This window comes from Pocillopora damicornis, chromosome 6, assembly GCF_964200805.1.
Source record: "Pocillopora damicornis chromosome 6, jaPocDami1.2, whole genome shotgun sequence".
Classification (NCBI taxonomy): Eukaryota; Metazoa; Cnidaria; class Anthozoa; order Scleractinia; family Pocilloporidae; genus Pocillopora; species Pocillopora damicornis.
In genome coordinates, this window is record NC_142675.1 from 22445001 (window position 1) to 22462500 (window position 17500).

Consider the following 17500-nt stretch of genomic DNA (forward strand, 5'->3'; position numbering starts at 1 on the left):
CTGGTTTACAAAATAATTCCATTCTTGAATCCTCCAGTAACAATTTACCACACCGGAAGTACTTAAAGAGGAAGTTAACATAACAATGATGCAAGTCTATATAATAATGTGAACATAGCTAAATACCTTCATCATCGTACTTGTGCTAAATTACATCTGATAAAGATTGATTTCGATAAGCATTTCAAAAGGACAGTTCGCGAAAAATAAGTTGTATGACGTTACGACGAAATAATGCCATTATAATTGATATTAAGTTGTTCTTTATATATGCAAAACTCACAACAAGTAAGACAGATTGATTGCTGAAAGCCGCAGTTATTTCTTGAGGTATATAAGTTCTTGCAGTTGGAAGGCGCAGACTGACTTTTGCTCTGCCTTCAAAACAGACATTGATTTACTTGATCATTACCCAGTGACTTAGAAACGGTGACTTAAACATGGAAGACCTAGATCTTCCAATGCTATTCTTATCACTTTTTTAAAATCAATTCCACTTTTTACTACACATCGAAAATGTTCCGAGTCATTTGAAATGATGTACAGATCACCATTAGCCTTTTCATCTTGAGCTTTGAAACCATCGATAATGTGTTGCGGAATACGCACGTTTCCATTCTTAAACTGTACAGCAACGTCTTCAAAAGACACCTCTCCGTTGCGAACACGAGTTTTCAATATGAGTTGTTCATCGTCAGCAAGCTGTATTTCCCCGTCCAACGAAAGTTCTTTTAAATTTGGGTCAGTATAACACTCAATTTCGCCATCGCCGTGCTTAATGACTATCAATCCAATCAAAGGTGTGTTGCGGAGTTTTTTAAGCAGCCTCTCTTGTATGTCATCGGGAACTTTAAATTCGGGATCCCATATTTGAAGGTCACCTATCTGATCAGGTACCTTTCCATAACGAACGAAACCTCGCAGTAAAACAGTGGGAGGAGATTTAACTGAGAATTGTGTCGCCCACACCAGCTGTTGGGTATTTTCAAAATGGATACTTTTTTCTTCTGAAAAATTCCTTTGTGAGTAATCTAGATCTCTTTGTGCGTCTCTCTGATTACTGAAAGAAGGATCCGACAACTGCCTGCCTCTGCTGCGCTCAGAGCTACAGTCGCCACCACGGTGTGAATCAGTTTGCCTTTCTTCAACCGCTGTCAATTCAGAAGTGGCTTCATCATCACGAGGAGGACTTTTGGGTTTCTGTGGATTGTGTAACTCGGGAGATTTTGCTTGAGAGGGAAGTTCTGGTATTGATGGTCGGTTTGTAGATGGCGACTGATGATGGAACTTTTGTCCTTTCTTGTTTGGATCAAAGTGATGCAGCAGAGCTTTTTCGTGAATTGCTCGATGTTGTTTGTTCCAGGAAAAGATGAAGCTCTTTCTTCCATCAAGATACTCTATGCTGAATTGTGAGGAAACTTTTCTCTTCGCCCAACGTGAAATAACCTTTCGATTCTCTTCGTCGTCGTTCTCGTAATTGACATCTCCCCCGATAACGATGACATCTCCTCCTGTAGACAAAGGAAATTCAAATGTAAAGAAGCGTAACAATATTATCCTGTGAAATGTAATTTCCAATATTTTGTTGCCGATTATTGGCCTTCCAGACCTCTTCGTCACTATTTAAAACCGTGGAATTAACGCTATTAATACATAACATATCCACCAGAGGGTAAGAAAAATGCAACATATAATGGAGAGAAAAACATTTTCTCTTTGTTCAAAAAAAGAATATAATATTAGGTTCGCCCTCTGTTACGTAAACAATTTTCAAAAATAATCTTAGCTACTTCACTGTCCCTTAAAATCGAGCAATAAAATGGCAAGAGAGTTTCAGGTGGCTTAAGAGAGGCATTTTGAATCTATTGTCGGTTGAAATGATAATTGCTGACTAGAGGCTTGCTTTGTCAGAGTTGAATTCTTTCTCCAATCTATTTAAGTTTCTTGAAGATGCCCTGACAGCTTTGGAAGACTCAATTATTATTCAATGAATTGATCCTTGGAATAACATTTATCATTGCAGGCCAATAACTTTAATATTCCTTAGGCGATAATACATAAAAGTCCTTAAGCAACAATACATAAAGCATCAGAACTTTTAAGCATAGATCAATCTCTATTTCCAATACTGCTCGTTTTTCCCTGAAAGGGAAAATGTTAGTTTAAATCTTTTGTTTAATCCGGCAGCAACATGTAAGTTTATCTTTATCAATAATTACTCAACTTGAACGAGTTGTATCCAGATAAAAAATGCAAAAATTTGCCGTGTTTCCGAACCGAGGAAGAGGAATGGTTTTAGACTTTAAGCTACTGAAATTTCAAAAGGCAAGATCAACCCCCTTTAGCCAAAAAGCCTTCGCCTTAAGAAACGAAACAGAAGCTTCAGACAGCAAACTCACTCCGAGTGTTTAAGACTAACGCAGCTGCATAAAACAAGTCTTCGCATTTTGCCACTAAGGGGAACAACCGTCGACCTTAATCTATGCTTATTTACTTTCGCTTTCACGTCTAATTAGCTTTTGTTTAGGAGGTTTCATGTCTAATGAGCTATTGTTTGGGAAATATAGAAAAGGTTTGCGCTAAGTCGCCACTACCATTCTCGAAGATAGCCCAGCTTGCCCAAAATGCGTGATTAAGAGCAATGAAATGCGTTCGAAAAAATTACTGTGACTAAAATACTTCCGCTTCTTACCCGTCGCTTGTAGTAAAGCTCTGTATATCTTGGCGTAACCAATTCCAGCGTTGTCTTCGTTGATCGAGAGTCGAGATTCACTCGCATGAACCACGAAGAAGGCCATATCCATCTTTTGGGTTCCGATTTTGTCGACCATTTCTGACATTTGAGCAAGTCTGAATGAATGCTTCTCTACAGGCTCAACATGGATGCTTAATTTCTCCGACAATTTCTTCTTCGTTTCCTCGAGCAATTTCTCAACGGGCTCTAGCTCGTATGTGTTGTCACAGTTAAAAATATGAACACGCTTTTTCGACTGCAACATCGTCTCTGTGCAGAACACAACTAATGGTGAAACTCTGGCAGATTTCATATGAATGTCCAAATTCGAAGTGAAGAATGGAACTGCGAAATATTTCCGAGAAAGCCTGTCACACAAATCTCCCCCAAAAAGTCACGCAACAATGCAGTCTCACAACGGGTCGTAACACATTACTTGTCGCAGATGATAATAAAAGACAGTCGAAAACTACATGAGGATGCTAGTAGTGATTGGAAGATTGAAGAATTATTAGGAGATCGTAAGCTTAAAAATACCATAAAAAAGAAAAGGTATGCTTAAGTGATTACAGTTGTTGTGTCATGTTGAAAGTCATGTGAACTGGAAATAAAATGTTCAAAAAACAATTGTCCTTCTGTCTGAAATCTGTTTGATGGCATATATATGGAATCAATCAATTGCATTAGTTTTCAATGTTTCATGATTTTTGAGCCCCCTTGCACCAGGTATATCTCCTTGAGCTATCAACATCGGTTACATGGACACTTGTAATTTCTTTTATGGTGGTTGCTTAATAGGGTTAATTACTGTATGTGCATGTTAACTGTGTACAGGTTTATTTTTTTTTACCTGACTATTTACTTTTGCTAGTCTTTGTTGTTGTTGAGGAACCTTTACTAAAAAAAGAAAAATAACAGATAATTAAACTTTGAGTGCAATTGAATGTATTTGTAATTGATAGTGATATAATTAGCTGTAATGGCAATAAGTATTTAAAGATTGATAGGGTCTTATTAGGATACAAAAACTTACCTTTAGTTTGATGTCATGTAACATGACAAAAGTAACACAATTGAGAGATTTTTTATATTTGCACTAAAATACAGTACTTTGTGATGCAAATTATTTTCTTTATGTAAGTGCAATGTTTATGACCACACATATCTTTTTCGTTAGTTAAACACAAAAATTACTTTGAGGTAAGCTCATGTAAAAAAAAAAAAATTTATGCTCACTTATGTTCATATGTGTGTTGTACCAATGTATGGAGACATTAGATAAATAGAATGCAATGCATGCAGGAGCGATGACGTTACAAAATATTGTTTCAAGGTTTCAGTTAAACATACTGTAGCCTCATGTATTTGCCACTGTTGTTCAGCAATAATGTTTTATTCATTAACTGATTATAAGGAACCCTGTTGGCTTGGATTTTATTTTATTTGAATTTTAGATTTCCTGGTATATATGTTGTGGCTGACAAACATTACAAAATATTGTAATATGAGACAAGATACAAGGTTTTCATTTTATTCTAAAAGTAAAATTGTACAACAGACCTACAAAGTAGAAAACAATTTTGTAAACTTTACAGCTGTTCTTATGGGAGGGTGACTTGCACTTTTCATTTGCATATAAAGAAGGACTTGTATTTTGCACCAAAAATAAAAAGAAGTAATGTTGTTAAGGAGATCCAGTGATTGGGAAATTTAAGAAATTAAGTTATGAAAGGAAACTCGGTTTGTACTTCTCACTATTAACAAGTCTTGTTAAAATATATTTTCAGATCAGAGTTTCAAATAAAGCAAATTGAAGAAGTAATTGAAAAGGTGTTTTTTCTCAAAGGGAACAGTGACCACCTCTGTGTGCGGATGATCCATAACAAAGTGTTGGAACTCTTACAAAAATGTTTTGCAAGAATAAAAATAGCAAAACAAATAGCAGCAATCCGTCACAAAAAAAAAAAGCAACAACAATTATGAAAAAAGAAAGATTAATTTGATGTTGAATTTGTTTGTCTAAGCCATTAAATTTCTACTAAAAATAATCTGAAAAAAATGTCTGTGGCACTGTGTTTGAGGCAACTGAACTTGACTTTTCCAGGGTTCTCTAACACAGGCAGCCAGTAATTTAGATTAGGGAAGTAACCTATATTCACATCTAACAAAGTTCTTTAAGTGTAGATAATCAATGTAATTATTGGTATACATGTGGAAGTTGTGTACCAAGGAAGAGCTGATGAATGTTTGATGATTTTGGTAAGTCTGTGAACATGAGACATCTTGCATCAAAATAAAAACTATTATGATCATGGAATTCAAGAGTGCTTTGTGGTTAGAAAGCAAATCTGTGATATGAGTACATTAGATTAATTGGAAATTTGCATCAAAAACTTAGTTGGAATACTAAATTTCATGATCTTTAGGTTATAAACATATACATGAATGAATATCTCTTAGTAAATTTTGTATAGCATACCTTTTATTAAGCCAAAGTTTCATATAAGCCTCTAAAATTACTCCTTGTCTTAAAACCTTCACATTCAAGGTAGTGAGAATTTCTTGGCATTGATTTGGACTTCAGGGTATTTAAATTGCCTCAAATTCAATTCTCAGAAATTCCCAAGAATTCTACCCTTCTTAGGTAGTTTGTATGGCTGAGAATTCCTAGGAATTCCAAGTCCTCACAAAACTGGAGTCTTCCTCTCCCAGAAATTCCCAGTAATTCCAAGCTTTTAAAATCAGAGCTTATTTGCATACTTGGGAATTTTTGAGAATTCTTAGGAATTCCCAGAAAACTGGGAATCCAGTTCGCAAGGGCAGGTTAACAGTGTCAAGTTCTAGTCTGCTAGGATAAGGTGTTCAAGACTGGCTGCTGACAGCTAATATACAATCACCTTCAGCAATACCTGAGACCACAAGAAAGTTGTCAAAAGTGATGTCCACACCTTCTTTAAGGTCATTTAAATATTGCTTTCCAAGAATCCTTCTGTGATTTTATTTCATTCAGTGATATTTCATCTTCAGAAAATGGGTAGAGAATAACTGGTTCTCTCATGAGGAGGATGAGGATAATCGAACCTACATTCAGCCATAGTTTTTTTACGACATATCTGAGAATGTTTATGAATTTGTCTATTATCTAGTTCCAATAAGTCAGCATCGTCTAATGGCTTATCACAAGTGATTATTTTATGCAATAAATGAAGTCACTTTGCTATCACTATCTTCCCCAAATACAGGTGCATTTTCTATCCAGATCATCATGTGAATGTGAGGAGAACCTCTTTGTTGATATTCAACTCTATAAACAAGTCAGAGATTTTCCCTAATGGCACAGCATTGCTTTGAAGAAATGCCTTAGGAAATTGTTCGCCTAATAGTCAAAATGTCTGGCACATGTAACAGGATCACTTTGGATCAACCTACACTTTTCATCCCACTTTAAATTTTCTAGTTTGTCATTGCTATACAGCTTCTGATCAACCAGTTGACCAAGAATTCCAAGAAAGTGAATCCATTGTGTTTCTGCTGATGAGAAACTACAAACAAAGAAGCTGTGTACAGTTGTCGTATCATAGCAAATAGAACTCTTTTAGCATTTTCAAAATATGCAGGGGATCCCCTTAAAGCTTTAGGGAATTTGTACCCTTCAACATAGTATAATAGACTTTCTAGTCCTCCATCTTTCTTTAAATTCCCAGCTTTTAAGGCCTTATTATTGGTGTGGCATTTTCTTAAAGCAACTTGTGATTTTCCTAAAAGAATTTTCATCTGCAATCTTTTGGATTTATAAAAACTTTCCGCAATATTCATTGTAGCTCTACAATCTGACCTTAACAGTTCTGATTTAAAAATGTCACTATAAAAAACTTTGACTAAGCGATCTTTCCTGGATATGCTAATTCTTCAGAAAATTCATCTTTGAATTCAGTCAATAGCTTATTACCTTCTGCTGGTGCTACATTAAGAATGCACTGTCGTTCATTATGATTCACAAAATCAGGTGGTGTCAGCAATGTATCAGTCACACCAGCACAAATTTCTGCTTCATCTTCACTCCATTTATCTTTATCATCTTGGGATGATTCTTCATTGTTTTGTCTATTTTCAATTACGAATATACCCTCAGCATCACTGGTTTCGAAATCTTCAGATAATGCTTCATTGTAGTTGTTTACCCAGTTTTACTTCAGTATAATACCTTCGATCCTCATTACACAGATCACTGTTGTTTAAAAGCCAAATTGCTGCCTTGATAACTCAGTATTTGGTCTGACAGTTAATGACAATGCACTACTCTGCTATTGTAGCTTCCATTTAAAATTTACCTTAATTGTTGCGGTTTCATGAGGTAGCGGTTGTAACATACTAATAGTACTGCTCACATCTGCTGATACATTAACAATATTGCCATACATATTAAGTTGCTTTCCTCTTAGTGCCTGTATAAGTTTCTGAAAAGAAATTCTGAGTGCAAGCGATCTACGATCAAGGTCATTTAAATCAAAGAATAGTAGTTTACACAAAAATTGCATGCCATTAACTATAGCACATGATGGCTTTTTTTTTTACTCAAATAGATCAAACATCTTTGACGCACCCATTTAACACTGTTGAAACTTTCTTACCTCTAAGGTATTTATCAACATCAGGAATCTTTTTTCTTAAATCACTAGTATGGAGTACACTATGTTTGTAAAACAGCTGATCACGGCAAGTACAGATATACAATAGCTCTTGAGAAACTACGTCATGAAACTTTGAAATCCAGAACTGGATATTTTTTTCTTTGCTCGATAACTCTTCATGTATTGATTATTCTTTTCTCTTTCCTCGTTAGAAATGCCCTTTTCTGCTTTTCTTTTCTGTCCATTTTCTTTCATGTAGACACTGTTCTTTCTTTTACGGTTACGATTATTTATGTCATTTTCATAAGGTGCAAGATTGACACAACAGTTATTAGTGCTAGTTTGATATGACCTTACTGTGAATTCAGCTTGTAAAGTTGACACATAATGCATTTCACCAATGTGACTTAAATATACAGACCTAATATCTCTACTCTCAGTATTGATAGATTCAACTAGGGTCAAAATCTGAAACATTTGCATTTGATTCTACAATGTGAATTCTTAAGTTCGGTGAATCTGCAACAGCTTGTATGACAATGTGATCAGCCCAAGTTCCTTGCATAGACATATGTGATAAGTACCTCAACCATTAGCCATCCAAATTGCTCTCAATAACTCGCCCAGGAATATTTCTCAAACACTGCACAGCCAGTGCTCTAACTTCTAAGTGATGGTTAGGGTTCCCATATAACTGGTGTGATACTGACTTAAAAAAGCAGTCACCTCCTCCACCTACATCAAGTGCTCTTAATCCATGTCTAAGTAGCCTTGAGTTCAATAGGAATGCAGGTGTGGTATCGCATACTAATGCTACTGAACTAATTTTGCAATCTAGAACAGGACCTGGATTTAATTCGACATCTCCAGAAAGTAAACGATTTCTTTTTGATGCATTAAATGCAAGCGACCTTGTTGTACTCTTAGCTTGGAAAAAATACTTACTGAAGAAACTAGTTTGCCTTACAATTAATAGCAATGTTGTGTAAAACAGATGAAACGGGAACTGAGTTTTTTAGAACATTTTTCACTTTCACTCTCAGTTTTCGAATTTCCGAGGACTGCATAACTTTACGTAATGATATTCTAGATCACGAAATTTCTGTGATTTTACTGCTGACTGCTTGAACAGTAAACGTGATCGAAAATGCAGATTGCTTTTCACACTTTTAACTATGTTGTCATTAATGACTTTGTCATATGTGAAATTAGTGTGCTTCGTCTCCCGAAGGAGGATCTTTGTCTACACAAATAGGTTCTTTATCTCAAGGAGGTTATTTGTCTCACAAGGGAGATTACTGGTCCCACGAAGGACATTTTTTGTGTCCCAAAGCATCGAGACAATCCTTAAGTCGGTGTACATCACTCCTTTAACGTGCTTTTCGATGCCAAACAGGCCAACATTTTGAAAGATATAATGTTCGACACGTCCTGCATGGTAACCTCCAAACAAACACGATGTATGATCATCAGTTGTGCCACCAAGGATTGCGGATTGCCAAACTTCTGGACAATATTTCTACGGGCCTGTTTACATGAAGGTGGGGGACCCCAGGTAGGTGAGATAACCTGCCTAGGTGGGGTAACCCGCCTTTCCATAAAATCTCTCATTTTATCTTGATCACGTTTACATGAAAGATGGAGTAACCTGCTAAGGCAGGTTGCCCGGCCCGGTCTGCCAGGTAGGATAACCCTGTCAGCCGGGGTGATAATTTGCCATCTAAACGTCTCAAGGTGGGGTAACCCACCCAGCCGGGGTCGCGATCATGTTACATCTGCAAGCGCGCCAAATTTGAACTACAACATTATGGCCATCTGCGCTTACAAACCCGGCGAGCTTTTTCGCCGGTTATATTGGTGTTTAGCTGTTGATTTTACTGAAGAATTTGGTCCCGAGGCTGTTACTGAGCCTGTTAAATTTCTGAAAGAAATGAATGTGACGGAATACAAGGCCTTCAAGAAAAAGCGAGATGATGAGAGAAGTTGTATCAAGAAAGGGTAAGATAGAGTTAAAGAAGAGATAAGAAACGTGAGGAAGATTTTCGGGCAGCAGTCAACAAGAAGCGGTAGTGGGAGGATCGTTCAAGACAATTTCGTATTGTTGACAAAAATATGGGGTGGGTCACTAGCTACGACATCCCTTACCTCTGGCATTGATGGAAATACTGTGGGTACAGAAATCAGCTCCGAAATATATTACGGAAGGCGCGAAGATATGTACTATCAAGTTATATATTCGTTTCAACCTTTCAATCCACAATATTAACCTACAAGTACCTTTCTTTTCCTATTGTAAAATTTGGTTTGCAGTAATTATTCATGATTATATTTATTTAAGAGAGCCTTGATCCTTCAAAAAGGCCAATTGTTTTTCAACAGACAACACATCAAGTCCACATTCAAGTGGACTCCTACCAGGTCGAAGAAAGGGTCGCAATTCGTCTACTACAGACATGAAAACTGCACGGTCCATTCTCAAGTTCTTCTTTCACTCTCTTTCCGGCAAAATTCTATTAAACAATTTAAGCCACCACTGTTCTGTCCTTCTCGAATTTCTTCACATTCTACCTCGAGGACGGTTAATTCTTGTTCATGTGTCGAAGTCGTGCAACAGCGGTGTTGCCTGGACAGTTAATTGCCTTAGGCGGAGGCTTTGCCGTAACTTTCCGGAAAAATTCTATTAAAAAAGTTAAGCCACCACTGTTCTGTCCTCAAATTTCTCCATATTCTACCTCGACGACGGTTAACTCTTGTACATGTGTCGAAGTCGTGCAACAGCGGCGTTGCCTGAACAGTTAATTGCCTTTGGCGGAGGCTTTGCATCATTCAAAAGTGACAATAAAAAGCCACAGAATTGAAAAGTAGCAGCAAGAGCACCTAGTGAAAAGAAAAGTGCATTGACAGCCAAGATGCGTCGTTTGCCCGCCATTTTGTCTTTTTACATGCTTTGCGACAATGGAACAACCTCTCGTAACTTCACACCGGTATCTCGGGGTTCTAAGATTACACATGAACGCGAGCTGTTTTTCGACCACGATTAGGTGGGTTACCTCACCTACATGCGGTCCCCCACCTCTATGTAAACAGGCCCTAAAATACGTCACTCGATAGTTATCAAAGAAACATCTTCGTCCGTTCACCGCCTCTCGTTCAAAAACATCACACGTAAACTATCGAATACTTCTTTACAAACATACGATTTACGCATTCCTCGAAAGCTGTACACGATTGTGTGGGTGAAATAGAGAGAAAACATCATCTCCTACTTATCGACTAGACGTCGTCACCAGATACGCAGATAAATTGTCTTCGATGACAACGGAAAAATCACAGAGCGTTTGCAGACATTTATCGAAGGCCATATTTGGAAGATAAAACGTACCTTACAGACCCGTCCAACTCGAGTTCCATCGAAATGTAATAGACCATAAAGGATACGGATACGGCATCCTCAAAAACGGACTTGAACATGAAAAACAACTGAAGAGTCAGTAATTAGTTCTAGGTATATAAACATTTCCTCTCATACCAACAATTTTGCAGTGCTGCTCGGTGAGATCAGATTTTTATCGCAAAATTTTTAATTACATTACTTTTCATTTGAGAAGGCTTATGATTATCAAATAACATCATTCACCGGAAGTATTTCCAAAGGAACGATATTTCTGCTTTTTAACTGTAAAATAATGTGAACAAGAGGACTGATACATAAAAAAAATTTTGGGGTTTGACGTTAGCGGGCTTTGCTGACCACTGAAAGTCTTGTGTTTTTGACGGTATACACCTTATCTTATTGAGACCCTCGCTCGACAACTAACGGAGAGGCGGCTAACAAAGATATCTGTTGGCATCCAACGCAGCGTAGGGACTGGTCAAATTTATCTGACCTTTAAGACTCTTCAAAATGTACCGAGGTGTTGGCTAACCTGAGAGAGACTGTGAAAAGAAATTTGGAGATTTAATTTTTAATTTTATATTTCAAAATTACTCGGGGGGAAACTTAACCTTCAGAAGGGTTGCAGCAATCAGGTCCCAGACAGTCTATAGTGAGTGTAAGCTCACAACTCTTCTGTTCCTTGATCTCAGGTGTTACAAATTTATAAATTCAAGAAGGTAAATACATGTTTATGCTATGTTACATCTACAGGTATGAACATCACAATAAATGTGAAAATCAGATTTGTCGGTAACAACTACAGTCGAACTTCGGCTGTCACTCATTCCAGGGCAGCAATTTAATTTCAGCACTGACTTATCTACAAAAATATTTATTTAAGTCCTTAAATCGTCTTCGAAAAAGAGATATAGTTATTCGGTTGTTCCCGAAAGACGACTAAAAGGAAAGTTATGAAAACAAAAATTCGCTCTCGGTTTCTAAACACCATTCTTAAATCCTCGGGGTGGCCAATTACGACACGGCAAGTAGTTGTTGAGGAAGTCTAAACAACCATGATTCATAAGCACGCCTACATACAAACAATTCTGAGAGCAAAGCAGGATGCTTTGAAACCATTTATGTGAGAAATAACACCCGAATAGGCTGATTGATTACGATGAACATTTCAAAAGGAAAATGAACGGAAAAGCGACCGATTCAATGTCACATCACGTTGCATCTAATTAAAAGATAAATCTTACTACAAACAAATTAGATTGAATACTGACACTTAAAGCTATGTCTTGAGGCATATTGGCTCTCGCTATAAGTCTTCGAGTGCCCAATTCAACTCTTGTTTCATCTCAAAAACAGAAATAATGTTTAAACAATTATATACCATTTATTCGTCGACAGTGGTTGAAAATGTTCCTTTGCCGTTCTTGCTACTTTTTTTAAATTATTTGGACTTTTTACTACACATCGAAAATTGCCTGAGTTATCTGAAATAATGTACAGGTCACCATTACGCTTTTTATCTAGAGCTTTAAAATCACTGATAATGTGTTGAGGGATACATTTGTTTCCATACTAAAACTGTACATCAGCCTCTTCAAAAGACACCTCTCCGTTGCAAACACGAGTTTTCAATATCAGTTGTTCATCGGCAGCTAGCTGTATTTCCCCGTCCAACGAAAATTCTCTTAAGTTTGGATCAGTGAAACACTCAATTGTGCCATCACTGTGCTTAATGACAAGCACTCCAATCAAAGGTGTGTTGCGGAGGTTTGCAAGCAGCTTCTCTTGCATGTGAGCGGGAATTTTAAATTCGGGATCCCATATTTGAAGGTCACCTATCTGATACCTATCAGGTATCTTTCCATAACGAGCGAAACCTCTCAGTAAAACAACGGGAGGGGATTTAACTGAGAATTGTGACGCCCATACCAGCTGCGGGGGATTTTGAGCGACTTTTTCATGGATGCTTTTCCTTTCTGAAGAATATCTTTTTAGAGACACTTCTCTTGACGTATGTGCAGCGTTTGCCTCCATTTCTAGAGAGCCTCTTGACCGGACCATCTGTATATTTGTTATGGATGCTGTCACTGAAGGCGTCAATAGTTCGACCATGATATCTTCATCGACGGCCAGCTCTCCATTGTTCACCTCCGCAACAAAAGCCTTTTCTATTCTGCTGATTCGTGCGATGAAATCATTGTATGTACTGTCGCCTTTCACGGATGAATTAAAACGGTTGCGATAGCAAATCAAGAGGATGACCCTCAGGGCTGTGAAAAAAGAGAGTGTGAAAGGATCGCTACGGTATATTTCACTTTAGTTTAGAGAATGTTAAAAGCTCATTCTCTCCCGCCAATTTAGTCAAAACTGATTCAATACCAAACGTACTGCTTTGTAAAGAATTTAGTTTTAGTGGTTCGAATATGCATGAAAAGCACTGGCAAGCCGCGTAGACAGCTGACACAAGATTCGTATCAGTCGTGTTTCGAAGAATTTCTTCAAATTCTATAGTCTATAGAACGGGCTCAGAGTTTTTAAATTTTTGTTTCCACAGCATTTTTGATACGAAAAGCTCACCAAATAAATTGAGGTGATCTGGCTTGACGACAAAACGATTACAGCAGGAGAAAGTAGGAAAATAATAAAGCAAGAAGTTTTAAGTATTTGATGATATACCGATTGTGACAAAGGACTACACATAATCACTGCAGGCACTTAGATTACATACCAACTTTATCCTTTATATTTTCTACAAGTCGTTGACATTCCATCCATCTTTGTATGTCATAAGAATCACTCGTTGTAGAACCGTCCATGACCAGCACAGAGAATATAAAGTGATTGTCCCTCAGAAATACCTCGACTTTCGTACTTTGAAGGTTGTCAACAAAAGGTTCTTCTGACAAGTGAAGGCTGGGACGAAGTTTGTTAAAAACTTTTTTCGCATCTTCTAAGGACTCACGTGACACATTACAGCCAAGAATTGCCAAATCTAAGGAGCGGACCACATATTTTAACAGTTTCTTAACTATGCGAGGTACGGTTTCCAAACGGTCAATACGTTGGACACGAACTGAGCAAACAGAATTTCATTGGTCAATGACTTACAGAAAACGTCACACTTTAGCTAAGTACTAGTATAGTTTGCATCTATCTACGATGGCGAGAATAGTTGTTCTATGTGAATTTTAAAAAACGAGTGTTGCACGATTGTGAGACTTAAGTTATTTGATTAATAGCATCGCGTAATCTTAAGTATATTTCTCTCGTAAATGTGTTAACCACAGATGTGTTTTTTCGTGATCTTTGCCTTAAATGAAAAAATCTCCCCCTGTACACGGCTAATGACGTTAGTTCTAACCTTTGATTCCTCCAGAAACTGACGGCAGGGTTTCTCCAGCACAATTACTCTGATTATTGAGTGAAGGTTCTACCAACCTCCTGTGTCTGCCACTGCACTCAGTACTGTTGACGCCAATACCGTAAGTACCAGTATGCCTTCCTTTTACCGCTTCTACCGCTGAGGTGGCTTCATCGCGACGCGAGGAACTTTTGAGTGTGCATGTAGGGGACTTTTGGGTTTTTGGTCCCTGCGGGATTCCTAACTCAGTTAATGTTGCTTGCAATTCAGGTCCAGGTTTTGATTCTTGGTTTGGAAATTGCCGCTGATAATGGAACTTTTGTCCTTTCTTGTTTGGGTCAAAGTGATGCCGCAGAGCTTGTTCGTGAATCACTCGATGTTGTTCGTTCCAAGAAAATATGAAGCTCTTTCTACCATCAAAACACTCTTCGCCGAACTGTGAGGAAACTTTCCTTTTCGCTCAACGTGAAATAACCTCTCGGTTCTCTTCGTCGTCACCTTTGTAGTTGTCATCTCCCCCGATAACGATGATGACATCTCGTCCTTTGGATAAAGCAGGTTTAAATGTAACTAAGATCTGATAGATAATTACAGAGGCTCCCAGCAATGCTGGATATAATGCAGGCAGCCGAGGACGCAGTAATTATCTATTAAATATCAAATGCACTTTCCAATGTTTTCCTGTTCGTTAGCAGGTCTGTAGCCGTTTTTGTCAGACAAACTAGTTGCTGACCATCCTAAAAACATAACCGTACGATAGTTGTTCCGGTGTTAAACGTACTCAACCGAAATTCCAGTGACCATGTCGTGTAACATGTCAGTAACTGCCTATGGTGTTATTCCAGAAAACAACTTAACACTCATGATTATTTTAAGATGTAGAAATTTCTCTCCTCGCGTTTAACTCAACATCTTACGCGTGAGGGCAGCGAACAAGTTAGATACCGAGTTGAACGCGAGAAGACAAATACCGTATCTGCGCGCTTATGCATTATTCTCCATTGAATTTTCATTTCTTTTGATTTTTCGTTAACTGCTCCCCTCGTTAACGCCACACTAAAACGGTTATTTGCTTGTCAGTGGCACCAAGTTAAACGGTATATTCGCATTTTTGTGGGGAATCCTCAAATACTGCGATTGGGAAGCCTATGATAGACCTGACATGCATTTGAGTCCCCCCAGACAGGTGTTACCAAAGTATTCATCAGCAGATCACAGAACCTCCGGAAACCATATTTTTTGGGTAAAAGAAAAGTGATCAGATAAAATAAAAACTAGAAAGATCTGAACAGTCTAAATTTCGTCAACGGGTTTAAAGGAGAATACTGTACAAGAAAAATATGTTTTAATTGTCCTTGACTTCCAACTTTAATTGTGGCGACATTCACAGTACCAGTACAAGGGTACGTAATGTAATTAGGAGCATTCAGCAGTCACCTACCCTGGCCTCTAATTGTTTGGGTACCGCGATATCCGAATAACGCCTAATCCAAATGCTCTTGGCAAACCCTTAGGCTGGAATTCATCGTCCTCCAGGAATGACGAACACGTGCATAAAGTAACATTATCGCCCGTGGTGCTAGATCAGGGTGTCTGGAGCGAATTTTCAGCGTTTTGCTTCCAGTAAATTCATTCGGTTGGCGTTAATCACAGACGTATCTTAGAAATGACTATGTAGAGGGCGAGGCCGGATGAATTAAACAATGGCTAAATTGACCTAAATCAGCCCAAAAAATTCACACGATACAAAAGAACAACTACTTGAGGGAGTTAAATTTGTTCTTATTCAAGAATAGTCCAGAACTTTTTAAAGTTGAGAAAGCGACAGTTAATTGCCATCCAAATCCTTATATTTCACTCCTTGCGCAACGTGAACATATTTGCATATTGTAGAGAGCTTGGGGTTCTTGTGGTTAAACGGTAGGGTAGATTAAAAAATCACATATTTCTTGTTTCGTCAATATAATGAATTATTAACTTGATTTTCCCGATTGATTTTGATTGACACTAGCTTATGTAATAAAGCCACGTAAATAGTTCAGTTTTCAGTTCAGATACTTAAGATTCGAAGATACGTACAAGTTCTGCTAACCCGTCTTGCTGACCCGTGTTCTGTTATACCCTGACCTGTTTCATCTGTTGCTGACCTGTACGTAGCTATACACCGTGAAACAATCCTACTAGACATCGTCATAGAAGTAAGTTCTCAGCGCTGTAATTCTATCTAATAGTTTTACTCGTGTGTTTATGAATCGATAGATCCTGTTCAATTTCTCAAATGTATCTCATTCTTTTCTTTAGATCGAATAATAATATATTGGAATAGATTATACGATTTGCCTAGCCTAGTTGGATTGCCTGTTTGGTTTTGTTGGACCATTTCTCTTTTAAGGTTATCTTCTGTATACCCGAAAACGAAATCTCGAACAGTGTTAAGGTGTTTTTAGTTTTAATTTTATTTCTTTATCGTCTTTTTGACAAAAAGTTAATGGTTCCGCAGGTTCTGCTGGTTCAATTACACTGTGTACTCACATATTTCAAGTGAAATTAATGATCTGCATCATATTTTCCTTTAAAGGTCTGATAATACCCTTCTCATGCTTGATGTATTGTTTTATTTTTTTAGAATATAATGCCTTTGAGGTGGTTAACTGAGCTGACCAGCATAAAAAGAGGGGAGCAACCGAATTACTTATGATGGAGGTAATGAACATTGAAGGAAGCTGCTATGAAGATGATGAGGATGGAAACGAGAGAGAGAGAGAGAGAAAGAGAGCAGGAAAATAAAAAAGAATTAACAGGTTTACACTAAAAAAGCTGACCACCAGAGCTTAAGAGAGAATCCTGCCCAGGGTTGATGGGGAAACCTTCACTGAGATACTCATCCACTGAAAATATTCCAGAGTTTGCAATAATGCAATAATAAATTCTTATTGTTTCGGTAATTAATCAGCTTAAAAATGTACAATTTATCCTGATTATCATATTAAAAGAAAAACAACCAAAAAAAATAACAAAGCCAAACCCTATACTCACACTTTGCCTCTGGGCAAACCCAAGTAAAAAGCACTAATTGGCCAAATTTAGAAGGGGGTTCTTTTACATGCCTGCATGAGGCTTCTTATTCAGTAAACATGTTATCTGGCAATTTTTATGGCCCACTTTAAAATGAGTTATTGTGAATTCTTCAAGTTTACATTTGATTTACATATGATATACACAGTTGGATGCATCATTTCTATGTTTAAAACTGCATTTAGAATAATAAAACTATTTTGCATTAGCGCTTTGCTTGAAGTAATTAGGGTATGATATTATATTTAATAAGTATTATATATGTAATAAAATAGCATATAGTTAATACAATTATTAAATATTTA

General features: G+C 37.4%; 2 protein-coding genes and 1 pseudogene across 3 annotated transcripts in view; all 3 read right to left on the reverse strand.

The window, feature by feature from the left end:
* Positions 1-3084, reverse strand: part of LOC149044480 (uncharacterized) — a 3295-nt gene extending 211 nt beyond the window's left edge. The window contains exons 1-2 of the mRNA XM_089208482.1: positions 2693-3084; positions 1-1511 (exon numbers count right to left, since the gene is read on the reverse strand). The exon at positions 1-1511 is cut by the window's left edge and continues 211 nt beyond it. Coding sequence (XP_089064608.1) covers positions 421-1511; positions 2693-3047 — 1446 coding nt within the window. The 5' untranslated portion in view covers positions 3048-3084 and the 3' untranslated portion in view covers positions 1-420. The remainder of the gene's footprint in view (positions 1512-2692) is intronic.
* An 8230-nt stretch (positions 3085-11314) lies between these two features.
* Positions 11315-17500, reverse strand: part of LOC149044481 (uncharacterized) — an 11442-nt gene continuing 5256 nt past the window's right edge. Inside the window, exons 2-4 of the mRNA XM_089208469.1 lie at positions 14121-14663; positions 13488-13751; positions 11315-13029 (exon numbers count right to left, since the gene is read on the reverse strand). Of these exons, the coding sequence (XP_089064595.1) occupies positions 12332-13029; positions 13488-13575 (786 nt within the window). The 5' untranslated portion in view covers positions 13576-13751; positions 14121-14663 and the 3' untranslated portion in view covers positions 11315-12331. The remainder of the gene's footprint in view (positions 13030-13487; positions 13752-14120; positions 14664-17500) is intronic.
* Positions 13991-17500, reverse strand: part of LOC149044482 (uncharacterized) — an 8657-nt pseudogene continuing 5147 nt past the window's right edge. The window contains exon 2 of the transcript XR_016187345.1: positions 13991-14663. The product of XR_016187345.1 is annotated as an uncharacterized LOC149044482 (transcript). The remainder of the gene's footprint in view (positions 14664-17500) is intronic.